This window comes from Nerophis ophidion, linkage group LG27 (assembly GCF_033978795.1).
Source record: "Nerophis ophidion isolate RoL-2023_Sa linkage group LG27, RoL_Noph_v1.0, whole genome shotgun sequence".
NCBI lineage: Eukaryota > Metazoa > Chordata > Actinopteri > Syngnathiformes > Syngnathidae > Nerophis > Nerophis ophidion.
This window is the reverse complement of record NC_084637.1, coordinates 77,501-102,308: the sequence shown is the minus strand read 5'-3', so window position 1 is coordinate 102,308 and position 24,808 is coordinate 77,501. Positions and strand designations below refer to the sequence as shown.

Here is a 24,808-nt window from a genome sequence, read left to right as displayed (position 1 = left end):
CTTCCGGTAGGAATGTCGTAGAGACATGAAACAAAAACCTCTATGTAGGTCTTACTTAGACCTACATTTCATTAATTGACCTCCTTCAGCAAAAAATCAACAGGACGTTGGCAATTACCCCTTCAAAACAAAAGTGTTGTAAAAACCCTTCACCTTTTTTCAAACATTATCTCCTCTGAGCGCATTTGTTGTGTCGGCTTCACACTCACACAGGAAAGAGATTGAACCCTTCTGATTAAAAGCTGCGCAAAGAGTTTTTCTAACTGCTCCGGTTTTGATTTTACGAGACCTTCAAAGAACCTCTGCGCTGATGCTGCTGCCGTCTCAAGATCGCCGCTTAAAAGCAGGAAGCACCAGCGTGACCACACAATGCAGAGAAGGTAGGTACTGTGCGGGTAAAGATATGTTGACTGGGTGAAAGAAGGAGGCCCCAGTTTGACACCAGGATACAGAGAAGGTAGGTAATGTGCAGTTAAATATATGTTGTCTGGGTGATGGCAGTAAGCACCAGCATGTATGGGTGAAAAAAAGAAGCACCAGTGTGACCCCAGGATGCAGGGAAGGTAGGTAAAGTGCAGGTAAAGATATATTGAATGGGTAAAGGCAGGAAACACCAGGAAAAGTCAGTCCCGGCCATCGCTGCTTGCAGCTTTAATTTTAATTGTGTTTAATGCATTTTCGAGAGCAGCTTTATTTACCCGCTTTAAATGTGTTTATGTGTGAAACTCACATGGCACGTGTCTCCTGCCAGTGAAGTTGTCACGTTGTGTAAATGCTAAATAAAAACAGAATAAAATGATTTGCAAATACTTTTCAACTTATATTCAATTGAATAGACTGCAAAGACAAGATATTTCAAGTATTAGCTCATTTGGAATTAGATGCCTGCAACATGTTTCAAAAAAAGGTGGCACAAGTGGCAAAAAAGACTGAGAAAGTTGAGGAATGCTCATCAAACGCTTATGTGGAACATCCCGCAGGTGACACGGCTAATTGGGAACAGGTGGGTGCCATGATTGGGTATAAAAGCAGCTTCTGTGAAATGCTCAGTCGTTCACATACAAGGACAGGGCGAGGGTCACCACTTTGTCGACAAATGCGTGAGCAAATTGCTTAAGAACAACATTTCTCAACCAGCTATTGCAAGGAATAAAGGATTTTACCATCCATGGTCCGTAATATCATCAAAAGGTTCAGAGAATCTGGAGAAATCACTGCATTACAGACCTTCGATCCCTCAGGCGGTACTGCATCAAAAAGCGACATCAGTGTGTATCAACATCAGGGAAAAGTGACTTCAGCACCACAGACAGCAACGCTGCTGCTCTGGGAACTTAGTGATCCTCACCAGGTGGCATACTGCGCCAGACCAGGACCAGGACCAGGACCTGAGGTCGGAGATCAGACCGGACCCGAGTGGTCCAGGGGGTTGGCGACGACCGACTTGTGAATGAGCATGAAGAGCGGCAGGTAGGCCAGGAAGTCCAGCAGGTCCAGAGGGGGAAGGTTCTGGAGCTTCTGTCTGAGGGCGACCTCCTCCTCCTCCAGGTGGATCCCGCCTGCCTTCAGCTCCAGGAGAAACTGCTCGGCGCTGATGACGCCTCGCAGAGATCCCACCTCGCCTCGCCGCTCCTCCAGGAGGAACAGGAAGAGTTGCTAACGAGGTGGAAACACATGGAAATTATCCAAAAACAACTTTTCACAATAAAACAAGTAACATAAAATACATGAGATGACATCAAATGGGTGTCCATATGTTTCCATATGAGTTGGGAAATTGTGTTAGATGTAAATATAAACAGAATACAATGATTTGCAAATCCTTTTCAACCCAAATTCAGTTGAATGCGCTACAAAAACAACATATTTGATATTCAAACTCAAAAACGTTATTTTTTTTGTGCAAATAATAATTAACTTAGAATTTCATGGCTGCAACAGGTGCCAAAGTAGTTGGGAAAGGGCATGTTCACCGCTGTGTTACATCACCTTTTCTTTTAACAACACTCAATAAACGTTTGGGAACTGAGGAAACTAATTGTCGAAGCTTTGAAAGTGGAATTCTTTCCCATTCTTGTTTTATGTAGAGCTTCAGTTGTTCAAAAGTCCGGGATCTCCGCTGTCGTATTTTACGTTTCATAATGCGCCACACATTTTCCATGGGAGACAGGTCTGGACTGCAGGCGGGCCAGGAAAGTACCCGCACTGTTCTTTTTTATGAAGCCACGCTGTTGTAACACGTGCTGAATGTGGCTTGGCATTGTCTTGCTGAAATAAGCAGGGGCGTCCATGAGTGGCAGCATATGTTGTTCCAAAACCTGTATGTACCTTTCAGTATTAATGGTGCCTTCACAGATGTGTAAGTTACCCATGCTTTGGGCACTAATGCACCCCCATACCATCACACATGCTGGCTTTTGAACTTTAGGTCGATAACAGTCTGGATGGTTCGCTTTCCCTTTGGTCCGGATGACACAATGTGGAATATTTCCAAAAACTATTTGAAATGTGGACTCGTCAGACCACAGAACACTTTTCCACTTTGCATTAGTCCATCTTAGATGAGCTCAAGGCCAGACAGGCCGGCGGCGTTTCTGGATGTTGTTGATATTGTTTTATGTTGCGGTTGTGTCATTTTGTTATTGTGTAATTGTGTAGTTATAGTTAGATTGTGTTGATGTGTGATTGAATGTGCACTTTAGTGCAGTTTTACATTTACAATTGTGTTATTTTGTTTTATGTTGTGATTGTGTAGTAATGTTTAGATTGTGTTTTATGATGGTGTGTGCACTTTAGTACAGTATTACATTTTACAACGGTGTTATTTTGTTATGTTGTGATTGTGTCATTTTGTTATTGTGTGATTGTGTAGTAATGTTTAGATTGTGTTTTATGATGGTGTGTGCACTTTAGTACAGTATTACAGTTTACAACTGTGTTCTTTTGTTATGTTGTGATTGGGTTGTGTCATTTTGTTATAGGGTGATTGTGTAGTAGTGTGTAGATTGTGTTGATGTGTGATTGTGTGCGTACTTAAGTACAGTTTTATATTTACAACAGTGTTATTTTGTTTTATGTTGCGATTGTGTCATTTTGTTATTGTGTGATTGTGTGCGTACTTAAGTACAGTTTTATATTTACAAATGTGTTATTTTGTTTTATGTTGCGATTGTGTCATTTTTTTATTGTGTGATTGTGTAGTAATGTTTAGATTGTGTTTTATGATGGTGTGTGCACTTTAGTACAGTATTACATTTTACAACTGTGTTATTTTGTTATGTTGTGATTGGGTTGTGTCATTTTGTTATAGTGTGATTGTGTAGTAATGTGTAAATTGTGTTGATGTGTGATTGTGTGCGTACTTTAGTACAGTTTTATATTTACAACAGTGTTATTTTGTTTTATGTTGCGATTGTGTCATTTTTTTATTGTGTGATTGTGTAGTAATGTTTACATTGTGTTTTATGATGGTGTGTGCACTTTAGTACAGTATTACATTTTACAACTGTGTTATTTTGTTATGTTGTGATTGGGTTGTGTCATTTTGTTATAGTGTGATTGTGTAGTAATATATAGATTGTGTTGATGTGTGATTGTGTGCGTACTTTAGTACAGTTTTATATTTACAACAGTGTTATTTTGTTTTATGTTGCGATTGTGTCATTTTCTTATTGTGTGATTGTGTGCGTATTTAAGTACAGTTTTATATTTACAAATGTGTTATTTTGTTTTATGTTGCGATTGTGTCATTTTCTTATTGTGTGATTGTGTAGTAATGTTTAGATTGTGTTTTATGATGGTGTGTGCACTTTAGTAGAGTATTACATTTTACAACTGTGTTATTTTTTTATTTTGTGATTGGGTTGTGTCATTTTGCTATTGTGTGATTGTGTAGTAATGTGTACATTATGTTGATGTGTGATTGTGTGCGTACTTTAGTACAGTTTTATATTTACAACAGTGTTATTTTGTTTTTATGTTGCGATTGTGTCATTTTTTTATTGTGTGATTGTGTAGTAATGTTTACATTGTGTTGATGTGTGATTGAGTGTGCACTTCAGTGCAGTTTTACATTTACAATTGTGTTATTTTGTTATGTCGTGATTATATTGTGTCATTTTGTTATTTCGTGAATGTGTAGTAATATGTAGATTGTGTTGATGTGTGATTATGTGTGCACTTTAGTACAGTATTACATTTTACAACTGTGTTATTTTGTTATGTTGTGATTGTGTCATTTTGTTGTTGTGTGTTTGTGTAGTAATGTTTAGATTGTGTTTTATGATGGTGTGTGCACTTTAGTACAGTATTACATTTTACAACTGTGTTATTTTGTTATGTTGTGATTGGGTTTTGTCATTTTGTTATAGTGTGATTGTGTAGTAATGTGTAGATTGTGTTGATGTGTGATTGTGTGCGTTATGTCGTGATTATATTGTGTCATTTTGTTATTTCGTGAATGTGTAGTAATATGTAGATTGTGTTGATGTGTGATTATGTGTGCACTTTAGTACAGTTTTACTTTTACAACGGTGTTATTTTGTTTTATGTCGCGATTGTGTCATTTTGTTATTGTGTGATTGTGTGCGTACTTTAGTGCAGTTTTACATTTACAACTGTGTTATGTTGTTTTATGTTGTGATTGTGTCATTTTGTTATTGTGTGATTGTGTAGTAATGTTTAGATTGTGTTTTATGATGGTGTGTGCGCACTTTAGTACAGTATTACATTTTACAACTGTGTTATTTTGTTATGTTGTGATTGGGTTGTGTCATTTTGTTATTGTGTGATTGTTTAGTAATGTGTAGATTGTGTTGATGTGTGATTGTGTGCGTACTTTAGTACAGTTTTATATTTACAACAGTGTTATTTTGTTTCATGTTGCGATTGTGTCATTTTGTTATTGTGTGATCGTGTAGTAAAGTTTAGATTGTGTTGATGTGTGATTGAGTGTGCACTTTAGTGCAGTTTTACATGTACAATTGTGTTATTTTGTTATGTCGTGATTATATTGTGTCATTTTGTTATTTTGTGATTGTGTAGTAATGTGTAGATTGTGTTGATGTGTGATTATGTGTGCACTTTAGTACAGTTTTACATTTACAACGGTGTTATTTTGTTATATTGTGATGGTTTCATTTTGATATTGTATGATTGTGTAGTAATGTTTAGATTGTGTTTTATGATGGTGTGTGCACTTAATCAATCAATCAATCAATGTTTACTTATATAGCCCTAAATCACTTAAGGGCAGTTTTACATTTACAACTGTGGTATTTTGTTACCTTGTGATTGTGTTGTGTCATTTTGTTATTGTGTGATTGTGTAGTAATATTTAGATTGTGTTTTATGATGGTGTGTGCACTTTAGTACAGTTTTATATTTACAACTGTGTTATTTTGTTATGTTGTGATTGTGTTGTGTCATTTTGTTATTGTGCGATTGTGTAGTAATGTGTAGATTGTGTTGATGTGTGATTGTGTGTGCACTTTAGTACAGTTTTACATTTATAATGGTGTTATTTTGTTATGTTGTGATTGTGTCATTTTGTAATTGTGTGACTGTGTAGTAATGTTTAGATTGTTTTATAATTGTGTGTGCACTTTAGTACAGTTTTACATTTACAACAGTGTTATTTTGTTTTATATTGTGATTGTGTCATTTTGTTATTGTGTGATTTTGTAGTAATGTTTAGATTGTGTTCTATGATGGTGTGTGCACTTTTAGAACAGTTTTACATTTACAACCGTGGTATTTGTTATATGTCGTGATTGTGTATTGTCATTTTGTTATTGTGTGATTGTTTATTAATGTGTAGGTTGTGTTGATGTTTAATTGTGTGCGCACTTTAGTGGAGTTTTACATTTACAACGGTGTTATTTTGTTATGTTGTGATTGTGTCATTTTGTAACTGTGTGATTGTTTAGTAATGTTTAGATTGTGTTTTATGACGGTGTGTGCACTTTAGTACAGTTTTACATTTACAACTGTTATTTTGTTAAGTCGTGATTGTGTACTAATGTGTGGATTGTGTTGATGTGTGATTGTGTTTGCACTTTAGTACAGTTTTACATTTACAACTGTGTTATTTTGTTTTATGCTGTGATTGTGTCATTTTGTTATTGTGTGATTGTGTAGTAATATTTAGATTGTGTTGATGTGTGCTTGTGTGTGCACTTTAGTACACTTTTACATTTACAACTGTGTTATTTTGTTTTATGTTGGGATTGTGTCATTTTGTTATTGTGTGATTGTTTAGTAATGTTTAGATTGTGTTTTATGATGCTGTGGGAACTTTAGTAGAGTTTTACATCTAAAACTGTGGTATTTTGTTACGTTGTGATTGTGTTGTGTCATTTTGTTATTGTGTGATCATGTAGTAATGTTTAGATTGAGTACTATGATGGTGTGTGCACTTTATTACAGTTTTACATTTACAACCATGTCATTTTGTTATGTTGTGATAGTGTTGTGTCGTTTTGTTATGTTGTGATTGTGTTGTGTCATTTTGTTATAGCGTGTTGTGTTGTGAGATATTGTTATAGTGTGATTGTGTTGTGAGATTTTTAAGATTGTGTTGTGTGATTGTGAGCGCACTTTAGTACAGTTTTACATTTACAACGGTGTTATTTTTTTATGTTGTGATTGTGTTGTGTAATTTTCTTATAGTGTGATTGTGTTGTGAGATTTTTAAGATTGTGTTGATGTGTGATTTTGTGTGCACTTTAGTACAGTTTTACATTTACAACAGTGTTATTTTGTTATGTTGTGATATTGTTGTGAGATTTTGTTATATTGTGATAGTGTTGTTAGATTTTTAAGATTGTGTTGATGTTTGATTGTGTGCGCACTTTAGTACAGTTTTACATTTACAACGGTGTTATTTTGTTATGTTGTGATTGTGTAGTGTCATTTTCTTATAGTGTGATTGTGTTGTGAGATTACTAAGATTGTGTTGATGTGTGATTTTGTGTGCACTTTAGTACAGTTTTACATTTACAACGGTGTTATTTTGTTATGTTGTGATTGTGTTGTGAGATTTTGTTATAGTGTGATGGTGTTGTTAGATTTTTAAGATTGTGTTGATGTTTGATTGTGTGCGCACTTTAGTACAGTTTTACATTTGCAACGGTGTTATTTTGTTATTGTGTGATTGTGTAGTAATGTTTAGATTGTGTTCTGATGGTGTGTGCACTTTAGTACAGTTTTACATTTACAGCGGTGTTATTTTGTTATGTTGTGATTTTCTTGTGTCATTTGTTACAGTGGAATTGCATTGTGTGATTTTTAGATTGTGTTTTATGATGGTGTGTGCACTTTAGTACAGTTTTACATTTACAACTGTGTTATTTTGTTATTGTGTGGTCATGGTTGGATTGTGTTATAATTTGGTGTGTGCAGTGCAACATGACATCAGGCTGTTGTGTGTGTGCAGTGGTTCGCTCACTTCATGTAGGCTGGATAATAATTGAGAAGTAGGTCTAGGTTCTAATCCCTCTTGGCAATTAGCCAATTAGCCTGCAAAGCTGCAAGCTAACAAGAATATCTCTCTCTCTCTCTCTCTACCTGCCTCCCGTGCACGCTCTTCAGGCTCCGCCCCCCTCTCCTCCCGAGTGACAGAGGACGGCGAGCGGGCCCATCAGGCGGGCCAGCTGTGTGCGACACAGTCTGACTGATTAGCAGCTGGGCGGAGTTGTGTTGGCTCCAGCCCAGTTTTAATGAGATTAAGGCAGCGCTAATCTATGAAAAGGAAAAGCTGCCATCTTACTTCTTCTCCCCGGGGATCGCAACAACAACACCCGGCAAGAACCCTGACCTAAAATCCTCACCGTCGTGGCCCGGAAATACAATTTGATAGATATGGAGCTGCTTTGCTCAGAAAGACGGGCCCTATAATGCTGAGTCATGGTGTAGAGAAAGGAAATACTGCTGAGTCAAGGTCCACAGGAGGAAATAAATGCTGAGTCATGGTGTAGAGAAAGGAAATACTGCTGAGTCATGGTGTAGAACAAGGAAATACTGTTGAGTCAAGGTCCATAGGAGGAAATAAATGGTGAGTCATAGTGTAGAGAAAAGAAATACTGTTGAGTCATTATACAGAGGAGGAAATAAATGCTGAGTCATGGTGTAGAGAAAGGAAATACTGCTGAGTCAAAGTTCAGAGGACAAAATAAATGCTGAGTCATGGTGTAGAGAAAGGGAATATTGCTGAGTCAAAGTTCAGAGGAGGAAATAAATGCTGAGTCATGGTGTAGAGAAAGGGAATATTGCTGAGTCAAAGTTCAGAGGAGAAAATAAATGCTAAGTCATCGTGTAGAGAAAGGAAATACTGCTGAGTTAAGGTTTAGAGGAAGAAATAAATGCTGAGTCATGGTGTAGATAAAGGAAATACTGCTTGGTCAAGGTGTAAAGTAAGGGAGTAATGATGAGTCATGGTATAGACAAAGGAAATACTGCTGAGTCAATATACAGAGGAGGAAATAAATGCTGAGTCATGGCGTAAGAAGGAAATACTGCTGAGTCATGGTGTAGAGGACAAAATAAATGCTGAGTCATGGTGTAGAGAAAGGGAATACAGCTGAGTCTAGGTGTAACGTCAGAGAGTAATGCTGAGTCATGGTATAGAGAAAAGAAATACTGTTGAGTCAAGGTGTAAAGTCGGGGAGTAATGCTGAGTCATGGTGTAGAGAAAGGAAATACTGCTGAGTCATGGTTTGGATGAGGAAATACAAACTGAGTCATGGTGTAGATAAAGGAAATACTGCTAAGTCAAGGTGCATAGTCAGGGAGTAATGCTGAGTCATGGTGTAGAGAAAAGAAATACTGCTAAGTCAAGGTTCAGAGGACAAAATAAATGCTGAGTCATGGTGGAGAGAAAGGAAATACTGCTGAGTCAAGGTATAAAGAAAATAAATACTGCTGAGTCATGTTGTAGAGTAAGGAAATACTGCTGAGTCATGGTGTAGAGAACAGAAATACTGCAGAGTCATGGTGTAGAGAAAGGAAATAATGCTGAGTCATGGTGTGGAGAAAGGAAATACTGCTGAGTCATGGTGTAGAGAAAGGAAATACTGCTGAGTCATGTTTAGAGAAAGGAAATACTGTTGAGTCAAGGTTCAGTGGACAAAATAAATGCTGAGTCATGGTGTAGAGAAAGGAAATACTGCTGATTCATGGTTTAGAGATAGGAAATACTGCTGAGTCATGGTGTGGAGAAAAGAAATACTGCTGAGTCATGGTGTAGAGAAAGTAAAAATTGCTCAGTCATGGTGTAGAGAAAGGAAATACTGCTGAGTCATGGCGTGGAGGTGCTACTTGACTGTAGTTACCTTGACTTTGAAGAGTCGTACTTCCAGCGAGCGAAGGTCCATGTTGGTGACCAGCGACCTCATGAAGTCGCTGCAGAGGAAGAAAAGAGCGTTTGAGGTGAGGATGGTGTGAGGTCACGTGACGTCGGCGGGTGTTTCGAGGAGGGTCATGTGACGCTAAAGTGTTGTGAGTGCATTGTGGTTGCTCACCACCCAAACAATGCACCACAATAACGGCTGCAACCGCTCTGCCTTTTGGGGGCCGGGCCGGGAGGGGGTGTCACCGCGGGTGTGGAGGCTGGGGGGCTGGGGGGCTGGGGGGGGGGGGGGAGCGGGCGCCCCCGGGGGCACGCTCGGGTGCCACTCGCTGCGGCAAAACGTCAGCCTGGCGGGACAATCGGAACGTGTGGCACAGCGACGGCCGCCCCGCCGCTAACGAGTGCCCGGCGTTAACGAGCCCCTCCTGTTGGAGCAAAGAGCGGCCGTAGACTGGCGTAGCGTGATGGGGGCTTGGAGGGGGGGTGTCATGGGGGCTTGGAGGAGGGGGGGGGGGGATGATGAGGACGAGGCAGGACAGGGCAGCTAATGATCATTAATTGCACTTGCTTTGCGGTAAAAGAGTCCAAATGCTGATAATGGCGTGATGATGGCGGACATAAACCAGGGAGGGGGGGGGCCCTTACCCATTCTCACCCCCCTGGCCCCCGACTGGGCGGACACAGCGGACTCCATGCTGGCGTAAAAGCATGGCCACGTTTTGGCGGTCTCCGAGAAACATCTTGTTGACCTACTTCCGTCCAAATATGTTTGTTATTGTGACGCTTGGAAAGTTTTTGTAGTATTTTGGCAACGTCATTTAAATCTACAAACCCCGTTTCCATATGAGTTGGGAAATTGTGTTTGATGTAAATATAAACAGAATATAATGATTTGCAAATCCTTTTCAACCCATATTCAGTTGAATATGCTACAAAGACAACATATTTGATGTTCAAACTCATAAATTTTTAATTTTTATTTTCTGCAAATAATAATTAACGTGCCAAAGTAGTTGGGAAAGGGCATGTTCGCCACTGTGTTACATCACCTTATCTTTTAACAACACTCAATAAACGTTTGGGAACTGAGGAAACTAATTGTTGAAGCTTTGAAAGTGGAATTCTTTCCCATTCTTGTTTTATGTAGAGCTTCAGTCCTTCAACAGTCCGGGGTCTCCGCTGTCGTATTTTACGCTTCATAATGCGCCACACATTTTCCATGGGAGACAGGTCTGGACTGCAGGCGGGCCAGGAAAGTACCCGCACTCTTTTACTACGAAGCCACACTGTGGCTTGGCATTGTCTTGCTGAAATAAGCAGGGGCGTCCATGATAACGTTGCTTGGATGACAACATGTGTTGCTCCAAAACCTGTATGTACCTTTCAGCATTAATGGTGCCTTCACAGATGTGTAAGTTACCCATGCCTTGGGCACTAATACACCCCCATACCATCACACATGCTGGCTTTTGAACTTTGCGCCTATAACAATCCAGATGGTTATTTTCCTCTTTGTTCACAATAACAACACCACATCTACAGTTTCCGAATATAATTTGAAATGTGGACTCGTCAGACCACAGAACACTTTTCCACTTTGCATCAGTCCATCTTAGATGAGCTCGGGCCCAGCAAAGCCGGCGGTGTTTCTGGGTGTTGTTGATAAATGAGTTTGGCTTTGCATAGTAGAGTTTTTACTTGCTCTTACAGATGTAGAGACCAACTGTAGTTACTGACAGTGGTTTTATGAAGTGTTCCTGAGCCCATGTGGTGATATCCTGTACACACTGATGAAACAACATGCTGTTTCTTTTTCTGGTGGTTCCTACTGGCTGTAAGACTATTTATAGTAGAAGTTACAGTAATATTTACAATATTTACAGTACTATTTACAGTAGTATTTACAATACTATTTACAGTAGTGGTTGTAGTAGTATTTAAAGTAGTTAAAGTGCTATTTACAGCAGTATTTACAGTAGACGTTACACTAACCTTTACAATAGTTATATTTACAGTAGTAGTTAGAATAGTATTGACAATACTATTTACAGTAGTTACAGTACTATTTACAGTAGTGATTACAGTAATGGTTGCTGCAGTATTTACAGTAGTGGTTTTAGTAGTATTTAAAGTAGTTAAAGTGCTATATACAGCAGTATTTACAGTAGATGTTACAGTAACCTTTACAATAGTTACAGTACTATTTACAGTAGTTACAGTACTATTTAAAGTAATGATTACAGTAGGGGTTGCAGTAGTATTTACAGTAGTTACAGTGCTTTTTACAGTATTTTTTACAGAAGTGGTTGCAGTAGTATTTAAAGTAGTTACAGTACTATTTACAGTAGTGGTTGCCGTAGTATTTACAGTAGTGGTTCTATTAGTATTTAAAGTAGTTAAAGTGCTATTTACAGTAGACGTTACAGTAACCTTTACAATAGTTAGTTATATTTACAGTAGTAGTTAGAGTAGTATTTACAATACTATTTACAGGAGTTACAGTACTATTTACAGCAGTGATTACAGTAGTGGTTGCTGCAGTATTTACAGTAGTGGTTTTAGTAGTATTTAAAGTAGTTAAAGTGCTATATACAGCAGTATTTACAGTAGATGTTAGAGTAAACTTTACAATAGTTACAGTACTATTTACAGTAGTTACAGTACTATTTACAGTAGTTACAGTACTATTTAAAGTAGTGATTGCAGTAGGGGTTGCAGTAGTATTTACAGTAGTTACAGTGCTTTTTACAGTATTTTTTTACAGAAGTGGTTGCAGTAGTATTTAAAGTAGTTACAGTACTATTTACAGTAGTGGTTGCCGTAGTATTTACAGTAGTTGTTTTATTAGTATTTAAAGTAGTTAAAGTACTCTTTACAGCAGTATTTACAGTAGATGTTACAGTAACCTTTACAATAGTTAGTTCTATTTACAGTAGTAGTTAGAGTAGTAGTTACAATACTATTTACAGTAGTGATTACAGTAGTGGTTGCTGCAGTATTTACACTAGTGGTTTTAGTAGTATTCAAAGTAGTTAAAGTGCTATATACAGCAGTATTTACAGTAGATGTTACAGTAACCTTTACAATAGTTACAGTACTATTTACAGTAGTTACAGTACTATTTAAAGTAATGATTACAGTAGGGGTTGCAGTAGTAGTTACAGTGATTTTTACAGTATTTTTTTACAGAAGAGGTTGCGGTAGTAATTAAAGTAGTTACAGTACTATTTACAGTAGTGGTTGCCATAGTATTTACAGTAGTGTTTTTATTAGTATTTAAAGTAGTTAAAGTGCTGTATACAGCAGTATTTACAGTAGATGTTACAGTAACCTTTACAATAGTTACAGTACTATTTACAGTAGTTACAGTACTATTTACAGTAGTGATTTCAGTAGTGGTTGCTGCAGTATTTACAGTAGAGGTTTTATTAGTATTTAAAGTAGTTAAAGCGCTATACACAGCAGTATTTACAGTAGATGTTACAGTAACCTTTACAATAGTTACAGTACTATTTACAGTAGTTACAGTACTATTTAAAGTAGTGATTACAATCGTGGTTTTAGTAATATTTAAAGTAGTTAAAGTGCTATATACAGCAGTATTTACAGTATATGTTACAGTAACCTTTACAATAGTTACAGTACTATTTACAGTAGTTACAGTACTATTCACAGTAGTGATTACAGTAGTGGTGGCTGCAGTATTTACAGCAGTGGTTTTAGTAGTATTTAAAGTCGGTAAAGTGCTATATACAGCAGTATTTACAGTAGATGTTACAGTAACCTTTACAATAGTTACAGTACTATTTACAGTAGTTACAGTACTATTTAAAGTAGTGATTACAGTAGGGGTTGCAGTAGTATTTACAGTAGTTACAGTGCTTTTAACAGTATTTTTTACAGAAGTGGTTGGAGTAGTATTTAAAGTAGTTACAGTACTATTTACAGTAGTGGTTTTATTAGTATTTAAAGTAGTTAAAGTGCTATTTAAAACAGTATTTACAGTAAACTTTACAGTAACCTTTACAATTGTTAGTTCTATTTACAGTAGTAGTTAGAGTAGTATTTACAATACTATTTACAGTAGTTACAGTACTATTTACAGTAGTGATTACAGTAGTGGTTGCTGCAGTATTTACAGTAGTGGTTTTAGTAGTATTTAAAGTAGTTAAAGTGCTATATACAGCAGTATTTACATTAGATGTTACAGTAACCTTTACAATGCTTACAGTACTATTTACAGTAGTTACAGTACTATTTAAAGTAGTGATTACAGTAGTGGTTGCTGCAGTATTTACAGTAGTGGTTTTAGTAGTATTTAAAGTTGGTAAAGTGCTATATACAACAGTATTTACAGTAGATGTTACAGTAACCTTTACAATAGTTACAGTACTATTTACAGTAGTGATTACAGTAGTGGTTGCTGCAGTATTTACAGTAGTTACAGTGCTTTTTACAGTATTTTTTACAGAAGTGGTTGCAGTAGTATTTAAAGTAGCTACAGTACTATTTACAGTAGTGGTTGCCATATTATTTACAGTAGTGGTTTTATTAGTATTTAAAGTAGTTAAAGTGCTATTCACAGCAGTATTTACAGTAGACGTTACAGTAACCTTTACAATAGTTAGTTATATTTACAGTAGTAGTTAGAGTAGTATTTACAATACTATTTACAGTACTATTTACAGTAGTGATTACAGTAGTGGTTGCTGCAGTATTTACAGTAGTGGTTTTAGTAGTATTTAAAGTAGTTAAAGTGCTATATACAGCAGTATTTACTGTAGAAGTTACAGTAACCTTTACAATAGTTACAGTACTATTTACAGTAGTTACAGTACTATTTAAAGTAGTGATTACAGTAGAGGTTGCAGTAGTAGTTACAGTAGTTACAGTGTTTTTTACAGATGTGGTTGCAGTAGTATTTACAGTAGTGGTTTTATTAGTATTTAAAGTAGTTAAAGTGCTATTTACAGCAGTATTTACAGTAGATGTTACAGTAACCGTTACAATAGTTGGGGCAGTTCCCCTTTAAGTGTGTCTGATGACATTTGGCCATGTTTCCCCTGCAGGTGGACTGGATGCAAAGTGGGGAGGCCTCCTCATCCTCCATGGTTTTCCGCCTGTGTAACTACAGTTCCAGATCGGGTCTAAAGCGGGATTAGAGTCCGCTGGATTAGCGGGGCCGTGCAGGTAAGAGGATCAGCCCGGTTGAGATTGGGATGAGACTGCAGAAAGATGCTATTGTCCTCCCCTTCCTTGCCATCAACCTGGCAAATCTCCTCCCTTCTGGTCCGAGAGCGAGCAGAGGTGTCACGTGGACCTTGGCGACGGCCGCGTCCGAGGCCTCCCCCTCGCTGGCGGCGCACAATGGCCTCCCCGTAAATCACAGGACCCGTGACCCTGGTTCTGTTCTTGCTGAGAGGGAGCTCTCAGTGCGGGGTGAGGGCTCCAGGAGCAGGCCTTGACCCTTCTGGGACCTCCAGAGATGACTTGGCTCCCGTCACGAGGAAGACAGAAACCCCCCCAGGGCAGGAAGACGGCGCTGTGTGTGGGAATGTGTGGCATATGGAGGGGAGGGGGGGCAAGGCCAGAGGACCACTTTGGCTCTGTGCTGGGTTCAGACTCTGGTTTGCAGCAACCCTGAAGAAATTCTAAAAACTGCCAGAGAATAAGATGATGCAGCAGGAGGGATCGGTGTCGGGAACTTAGTGAGTGATCAGACTTTCTGAATGCTCTCTTTTTCAGAACGGCAACAAATATGGTGAGGAAACCTACGGCGATTCTGGCAGAAACATACAAACCCCCGTTTCCATATGAGTTGGGAAATTGCGTTTGATGTAAATACAAACGGAATACAATGATTTGAAAATCATTTTCAACCCATATTCAGTTGAATATGCTACAAAGACAACGTGTTCAAACTGATGCCAGCAACACGTGACAAAGAAGTTGGGGAAAGGTGGCAATAAATACTGATAAAGTTGAGGAATGCTCATCAAACACTTATTTGGAACATCCCACAGGTGTGCAGGCTAATTGGGAACAGGTGGGTGCCATGATTGGGTATAAAAACAGCTTGCCAAAAAAATGCTCAGTCTTTCACAAGAAAGGATGGGGCGAGGTACACCCCTTTGTCCACAACTGCGTGAGCTAATAGTCAAACAGTTTAATAACGTTTCTCAAAGTGCGATTGCAAGAAATTTAGGGATTTCAACATCTACGCTCCATAATATCATCAAAAAGTTCACATAATCTGGGGAAATCACTCCACGTAAGCGGCATGGCCGGAAACCAACATTGAATGACCGTTACCTTCCATCCCACTGTATTAAAACCGACATCAATCTGTAAAGGATATCACCACATGGGCTCAGGAACACTTCAGGAAACCACTGTCACTAAATACAGTTTGTCGCAACATCTGTAAGTGCAAGTTAAAGCTCTACTATGCAAAGCGAAAGCCATTTATCAACAACATCCAGAAACGCCGCCGGCTTCTCTGGGCCCGAGATCTCCAAAAATGGACTAATGAAAAGTGGAAAAGTGTTCTGTTGTCTGACGAGTCCACATTTCAAATTATATTTGGAAACTGTGTATGTGGTGTCCTCCTGAACAAAGAGGAAAATAACCATCCGGATTGTTATAGGCGCAAAGTTCAAAAACCAGCATGTGTGATGGTATGAGGGTACATTAGTCCCCAAGGCATGGGTAACTTACACATCTGTGAAGGCACCATTAGTGCTGAATGGTCCATACAGGTTTTGGAGCAACATATGTTGTCATCAAGCAATGTTATCATGGACGCCCCTGCTTATTTCAGCAAGACAATGCCAAGCCACGTGTTACAACAACGTGGCTTCGGAGTAAAAGAGTGCTGGTACTTTCCTGGCCCGCCTGCAGTCCAGACCTGTTTCCCATGGAAAATGTGTGGCGCATTATGAAGCGTAAAATACGACAGTAGAGACCCCGGACTGTTGAACGACTGAAGCTCTACATATGCGGTCCTCTCCAAGGTTTCTCATAATCATTGTCATCGACGTCCCACTGGGGTGAGTTTTCCTTGCCCTTATGTGGGCTCTGTACCGCGGATGTCGTCGTGGCTTGTGCAGCCCTTTGAGACACTTGTGATTTAGGGCTATATAGTGAAGTGCATTATATTTATATAGCGCTTTTCTCTAGTGACTCAAAGCGCTTTACATAGTGAAACCCAATATCTAAGTTACATTTAAACCAGTGTGGGTGGCACTGGGAGCAGGTGGGTAAAGTGTCTTGCCCAAGGACACAACGGCAGTGACTAGGATGGCAGAAGCGGGAATCGAACCTGCAACCCTCAAGTTGCTGGCACGGCCACTCTACCAACCGAGCTATGCCGCTATAAATAAACACTAATTGATTGACTGATTCTCCCGGGATGCAATCAGACTATTCCGGACAAGACTTGCAGGTAGGAACATACTTATTTTCTCGAGAAAACTTGGCAGGGCATGAGGTAAACAAACATTAAGTATGGCTTGGAACAAACACGAAACTGTGGCAAGAAATAAACACAGCAAGAATCGAGCAACATAAACTAAGGCATCGCATGAAGACAAGCAACGACGCCAGGATGACTGACTGGCAAAGACAGGCTTAACAAACACAAAACTGTGGTAAGAAATAAACACGACTTATGTGTAAGAAATAAACACGACTTACGTGGACACGGCAAGAATCGAGCAACATAAACTAAGGCATCGCATGAAAACAAGCAACAACGCCAGGATGACTGACTGGCAAAGACAGGCTTAACAAACACAAAACTGTGGTAAGAAATAAACACGACTTATGTGTAAGAAATAAACACGACTTACGTGGACACGGCAAGAATCGAGCAACATAAACTAAGGCATCGCATGAAAACAAGCAACGACGCCAGGATGACTGACTGGCAAAGACAGGCTTAACAAACACGAAACTGTGGTAAGAAATAAACACGGCTTATGTGTAAGAAATAAACACGACTTATGTGGACACGGCAAGAATCGAGCAACATAAACTAAGGCATCCTATGAAAACAAGCAACGACGCCAGGACGACTGACTGGCAAAGACAGGCTTAACAAACACGAAACTGTGGTAAGAAATAAACACGACTTATGTGTAAGAAATAAACACGACTTATGTGGACACGGCAAGAATCGAGCAACATAAACTAAGGCATCGCATGAAAACAAGCAACGACGCCAGGACGACTGACTGGCAAAGACAGGCTTAAATGATGTTCTCTTGATGATAGAAGGTGCGTGTCCCAAACACCAGGTGAAACTAAGAAGTCGGCACGGAAACTAAAACAAAAAAAGGTGCACAAAAACTAATAGAAAATAACAAAATCATGATCCAGACCACAGATCACGACAGAAGGTAAGCAAACGGTGGTGGCGCTCACTTACTCCATGGCTGCGATCTTCTGTGCCAGGCTGGCGATCACAGCAAAGAGTCTCAGGTCCACCAGACCGTCCGTCACCCTGAAGTCCACCAGGGCCAGGATCTGACACACAAGTCCCATCCGACATTTAAAAGAAAAATAAAATTGTCATTACGTTTCTGGAAGGTAGCGAACCCGGTAGACGTAGATCTCCTCCTGGTCTGACAGCAGCTCGGCAGGGACGATGCTTTTCAGGGCGTCCACAACTTGGATGCAGGAGATGTAGCCGTCCTGGTCGGTGTCCTCCTGAGAAGACCACAGGTCATTCAGAGTCAGGGTGGATGGATGATATCAACTTGCATCTGAAAATCTCTGATATAAACGCTGATACAAGCAGTTTTTTTTCCAGCGCTAGACAGCCAGTTCACATCTAAATGTCCTCCGATGAGCACTCAAGGTTTGTTATCTTGTATTTTAGAGAAGTCATTTAAAAAAGGGAAGATAGGCCAGGCTATGAGGAGCTGACAGCTACACAACAGCTAAGCATTTAAGTCCCATCTTAAAACTCATTTGGGTAGGATCTTTGTTTTTATTGTGGGAAAGCGGACGTGAAAACAGGCTGTCGACACGTCACTCGGGTCCGCGTGGAGCTGGAGGGGGCGTGGCCTCCAGCTCCGCCTGAATTTCGGGAGAAAATGTTGTCCCGGGAGGTTTTCGGGAGAGGGGCTGAAATTCTTGTCCCAATTCTTACCGCCTGAAAAGCTTCCTTGTAGTCCTCCAGCTTCTCCGGACTGAAGATGCAGAACTTTGCCAAAAAGTCGACTGCGGGCAGAAAAAAAGACGACAAAGAAATCAAAGTTATTTTGGGTAGACTGTCGGCTCTTGGAGTCCATCGCGGGGTCAGGCGGGACAAAGCGCTTCACAGGTCCAGTTGGCCTGGGGGGGCGGGGTGTATGAATATGGCACTTCTTTCTGTGAAAGCGGGGGTGGGGGGGGGGGGGGGGCAAAGACTCTCGATTACGTTCCTCAAAAAGAACACCATAAATATGCTAATGGGACTTTTCATCATCTTCCACCGCCGAGGCCCAACTAGTGAATACAAAACGTGCACCAGAAACAATATTGCGAGTGTCAGAGTGGGGGCTCGTAAGCTGCTGCCACTTCAATTTAGCGGACGCCAATGACGGCGCTGAATAATTCATGCGGTCATTGGACGGCGGGAAGAAAGGCGGCGGAGTTGATATCACTTAAACCTCTGGTTTGTTTGGACCGGACATTTATCAGCTTAGTTCTAATCGAAAACACCCCTACACCCCCCTGGCCCCCCTTCGCTGTCTTTGTCATGCAAAAAAGCGACATTGGCGTGCAGTCAAGTTGACTTCTTACAAGTGTGACTGATCCAAAAAAAAAAAAAAGAAACCTTCAGCATCTGTTTGCAAATATCTGCGGGTTGGGGGGGGCTTCGTGGATGTGGAGGTCAGCTGTGCCGGGGGTTTTAAAAATGGCGGCGAAGGCGTGCTAGTATGCGACTACCTGCTCTGGGGAGACGGCGAGAGCGAGGGGGCGCGGAGGGGGGTGGGACCAGAGCTTAAGGGGTCCGTCGGGGAGCGAGCGCCACAAAAGGTGCAGTGGAGTGAGAGATTGAGGGAGGAAAGGCGGCGGGGACAAAAGCTCCCGCCTGAAAGTCTTATCTGATTCCACTCCAGCGCTCCACGTCGTCTTCTTATTTCCCAGCCTGCACCCCTTTTGGAGCGCACATGTCGGCCTTTTAATGTCAAGCCTAGCAGAAAATGTCCATCAGGATGCAGGAAAAAATACAAACCCCCTTTCCATATGAGTTGGGAAAGATGTAAATATAAAGAGAATACAAATCAAATTTTCAATCCATATTCAGTTGACAACATATTTGATGTTCAAACTCATAAACATTTTTTTGTGTGTGCAAACAATCATTAACTTTAGAATTTGATGACAGCAACAAGTGCCAAAAAAAGTTGGGAAAAGTGGCAATAAATACTGATAAAGTTGAGGAATGCTCATCAAACACTTATTTGGAACATCCCACAGGTGTGCAGGCTAATTGGAAACAGGTGGGTGCCATGATTGGGGATAAAAACAGCTTCCCCAAAAAAATGCTCAGTCTTTCACAAGAGAGGATGGGGCGAGGTACACCCCTTTGTCCACAACTGCGTGAGCAAATAGTCAAACAGTTTAAGAACGACGTTTCTCAAAGTGCGATTGCAAGAAATTGAGGGATTTCAACATCTACGCTCCATAATATCGTCAAAAGGTTCAGAGAATCTGGAGAAATCACTCCACGTAAGCGGCATGGCCGGAAACCAACATTGAATGACCGTGACAGACGGCACTGTATCAAAAGCCGACATCAATCTCTAAAGGATATCACCACATGGGCTCAGGAACACTTCAGAAAACCACTGTCAGTAAATACAGTTGGTCGCTACATCTGTAAGTGCAAGTTAAAGCTCTACTATGCAAAGCGGAAGCCGTTTATCAACAACATCCAGAAACGCCGCCGGCTTCTCTGGGCCCGAGATCATCGAAGATGGACTAATGCAAAGTGGAAAAGTGTTCTGTGGTCTGACGAGTCCACATTTCAAATTATATTTGGAAACTGTGGATGTGGTGTCCTCCGGAACAAAGAGGAAAATAACCATCCGGATTGTTATAGGCACAAAGTGTAAAAGCCAGCATGTGTGATGGTATGGGGGTGCATTAGTGCCCAAGGCATGGGTAACTTACACATCTGTGAAGGCACCATTAATGCTGAATGGTCTATACAGGATTTGGTGCTAGTTAAAGCTCTACTACGGCGTGGCGCAGTGGGGAGAGTGGCCGTGCGCAACCCGAGCGTCCCTGGTTCAATTCCCACCTAGTACCAACCTCGTCACATCCGTTGTGTCCTGAGCAAGACACTTCACCCTTGCTCCTGATGGGTGTTGGTTGGCGCCTTGCATGGCAGCTCCCTCCATCAGTGTGTGAATGTGTGTGTGAATGGGTAAATGTGGAAGTAGTGTCAAAGCGCTTTGAGTACCTTGAAAGGTAGAAAAGCGCTATACAAGTACAACCCATTTATCATATTACTATGCAAAGCGAAAGCCATTTATCAACAACATCCAGAAATGCCGCCGGCTTCTCTAGGCCCGAGCTCATCTAAGATGGACTGTTGCAACCATCCATCCAACCATCCATTTTCTATTGCTTATTCCCTTCGGGTTCGTGGGGGGCAGTGGTGTCCATCTCAGCAAAATCGGGCTGAAGGCGACGTACACCCTGGACAAGTCGCCACCTCATCGCAGGGCCAACACAGATAGACAGACAACATTCACATTCACACACTCGGGATCATTTAGTATTGCCAATGAATCTATCCCCAGGTGCATGTCTTTGGAGGTGGGAGGGGCCTATCCCCAGGTGCATGTCTTTGGAGGTGGGAGGGGCCTATCCCCAGGTGCATGTCTTTAGAGATGGGAGGAAGCCGGAGTACCCGTAGGGTACCCACGCAGTCACGGGGAGAACATGCAAAGTGCACACAGAAAGATCCCGAGCGCAGGATCAAACCCAGGACCTTCGTATTGTGAGGCAGACGCACTACCCCCTGGTCCACCGTGCTGTCCACACGGACACGTATGAGGTACTAACATCTGGACCTTCATCATTGCCTCCGTGGACATCTTCTCAGGGTAGGCAGCATCGAGCGCTACTGTCTACACTGCAAAAAGTCAGTGTTCAAAAACAAGAAAAAAAAAATACTAAAATGAGGGGTATTTTATTTGAACCAAGCAAAATGATCTGCTGATAGAACAAGAAAATGTGGCTTGTCAAGACTTTCCAAAACAAGTCAAATTTGCTAACCCCAATGAGCCCAAAAACACCATAAAATAAGTATATTGTCACTAATAACAACTGCACTACTGTCACAATAATTATATCTAAGTTATCACAAAACTTTGTGTTTCAATGAGTTCCCGGCGAGCAGACAAAAGTTGTCTTTGATCTTACCTATCAAAAGGCTTGTAAAACTCCACTTTGTAGGGTGGGAAGCGACATGAAGGTGTGGAGTTCTTTGAGATTTTGTCTTGACCTGAGATCTACAAAGTTGTGTCTGTGTGTCTACACACAGACACACACAGACACACGCACACACACACACACACACAAACACACACATGTAGAAAAGCACACACACACACACACACACACACACACACACGAACACACACATGTAGACAAGCACACACACACACACACACACACAGACACTCACACACACAGATACACAAACACAGACAAGCACACACAGACACAGACACACACACACACACACACGCACGCGCACACACACAAACACAGACACACTAACAGACACACACACATGCGCACACACACAGATACACACACACAGACACACACACGCACACACACACACACAAACACACACATACACGTAGAACAGCACACACACAGACACACACACACACGTAGACAATCACACACAGACACACGCAAACACACACACAAACACACACATGTAGACAAGCACACACACACACACACAAACACACACTTGTAGACAAGCACACACACACACAAACACACACATTTTTTGTCTTGACCTGAGATCTACAAAGCGGAGAGGAAGCAGGACCTGACCCACCCCTCCAGGCACCTTTTCTTTGATATATATATATATATATATGGCTTCACTGTGGCAGAGGGGTTAGTGCGTCTGCCTCACAATACGAAGGTCCTGCAGTCCTGGGTTCAAATCCAGGCTCGGGATCTTTCTGTGTGGAGTTTGCATGTTCTCCCCGTGAATGCGTGGGTTCCCTCTGGGTACTCCGGCTTCCTCCCACTTCCAAAGACATGCACCTGGGATAGGTTGATTGGCAACACTAAATTGGCCCTAGTGTGTGAATGTGAGTGTGAATGTTGTCTGTCTATCTGTGTTGGCCCTGCGATGAGGTGGCGACTTGTCCAGGGTGTACCCCGCCTTCCGCCCGATTGTAGCTGAGATAGGCGCCAGCGGCCCCCCGCGACCCCGAAAGGGAATAAGCGGTAGAAAATGGATGGATGGATATATATATATATATATATATATATATATATATATATATATATATATATATATATATATATATATATATATATATATATATGTGTGTGTGTGTATATATATATATATATATATGTGTATGTATATATATGTGTGTATATATATATATATATATATATATAGATGTGTGTATGTATGTATATATATATGTGTGTGTGCATATATATGTGTGTGTATATATATTTGTGTATATGTGTATGTATATATGTAAATGTCTGTATATATGTACATATATATGGATATATGTATGTACATGTATATATGTATATATATGTGTAAATATATATATATATATGTGTAAATATATATATATATATATATTGATAACTGTGGTCTCACACAAATAATAAATGAACCCACGCATCGCAACGGTAATACGATAGACCTAGTGCTTGTCAGGGGCATCACCGTTTCCAAAGTTACGATACTCCCGTACACTAAAGTATTGTCCGATCATTACCTTATAAAATTCGAGGTTCAGACGCATGTTCGTCAAACTAATAATAATAATAACTGCTATAGCAGCCGCAACATTAATACGGCCACAACGACAACTCTTGCTGACCTACTGCCCTCGGTAATGGCACGATTCCCAAAATATGTGGGCTCTATTGACAACCTCACTAACAACTTTAACGACGCCCTGCGCGAAACCATTGATAACATAGCACCGCTAAAGTTAAAAAAGGCTCCAAAAAAGCGCACCCCGTGGTTTACAGAAGAAACTAGAGCTCAGAAATTATTATGCAGAAAGCTGGAACGCAAATGGCGCACGACTAAACTTGAGGTGCACCATCAAGCATGGAGTGATGGTTTAATAACTTATAAACGCATGCTTACCTTAGCTAAAGCTAAATATTACTCAAATCTCATCCACCGTAATAAAAACGATCCTAAATTTTTGTTTAGTACGGTAGCATCGCTAACCCAACAAGGGACTCCTTCCAGTAGCTCCACCCACTCAGCTGATTACTTTATGCAATTCTTTAATAAGAAAATTGAAGTCATTAGAAAGGAGATTAAAGACAATACGTCCCAGCTACAACGGGGTTCTATTAACACTGATACAATTGTATATACGGCGGATACTGCCCTCCAAAATAGTTTCTCTCGTTTTGAGGAAATAACATTAGAGGAATTGTTACAACGTGTAAATGGAATAAAACAAACAACATGTTTACTTGACCCTCTTCCTGGGAAACTGATCAAGGAGCTCTTTGTATTATTAGGTCCATCAGTGCTTAATATTATAAACTTATCACTTTCCTCGGGCACTGTTCCCCTAGCATTCAAAAAAGCGGTTATACATCCTCTTCTTAAAAGACCTAACCTCGATCCTGACCTCATGGTAAACTACCGACCGGTGTCTCACCTTCCCTTTATTTCAAAAATTCTCGAAAAAATTGTTGCGGAGCAGTTAAATGAACACTTAGCGTCTAACAATCTATGTGAAACCTTTCAATCCGGTTTCAGGGCAAATCACTCCACGGAGACAGCCCTCGCAAAATTGACTAATGATCTATTGCTAACGATGGATTCTGATGCGTCATCTATGTTGCTGCTCCTCGATCTTAGCGCTGCTTTCGATACCGTCGATCATAATATTTTATTAGAACGTATCAAAACACGAATTGGTATGTCAGACTTAGCCCTGTCTTGGTTTAACTCTTATCTTACTGATAGGATGCAGTGTGTCTCCCATAACAATGTGACCTCGGACTACGTTAAGGTAACGTGTGGAGTTCCCCAGGGTTCGGTCCTTGGCCCTGCACTCTTCAGCATCTACATGCTGCCGCTAGGTGACCTCATACGCAAATACGGTGTTAGCTTTCACTGTTATGCTGATGACACCCAACTCTACATGCCCCTAAAGCTGACCAACATGCCGGATTGTAGTCAGCTGGAGGCGTGTCTTAATGAAA

General features: G+C 40.6%; 1 protein-coding gene across 1 annotated transcript in view; it reads right to left on the bottom strand.

Annotated features, from left to right (window-relative positions):
- Positions 1–845: 845 nt before the first annotated feature.
- The window catches only part of LOC133544043 (uncharacterized), a gene marked incomplete at its 5' end in the record, with an annotated part of 87,243 nt that continues 63,280 nt past the window's right edge, over positions 846–24,808 (bottom strand). Inside the window, 5 exons of the mRNA XM_061889068.1 lie at positions 846–1,656; positions 9,330–9,399; positions 17,775–17,872; positions 17,945–18,055; positions 18,501–18,571. Coding sequence (XP_061745052.1) covers positions 1,402–1,656; positions 9,330–9,399; positions 17,775–17,872; positions 17,945–18,055; positions 18,501–18,571 — 605 coding nt within the window. The remainder of the gene's footprint in view (positions 1,657–9,329; positions 9,400–17,774; positions 17,873–17,944; positions 18,056–18,500; positions 18,572–24,808) is intronic.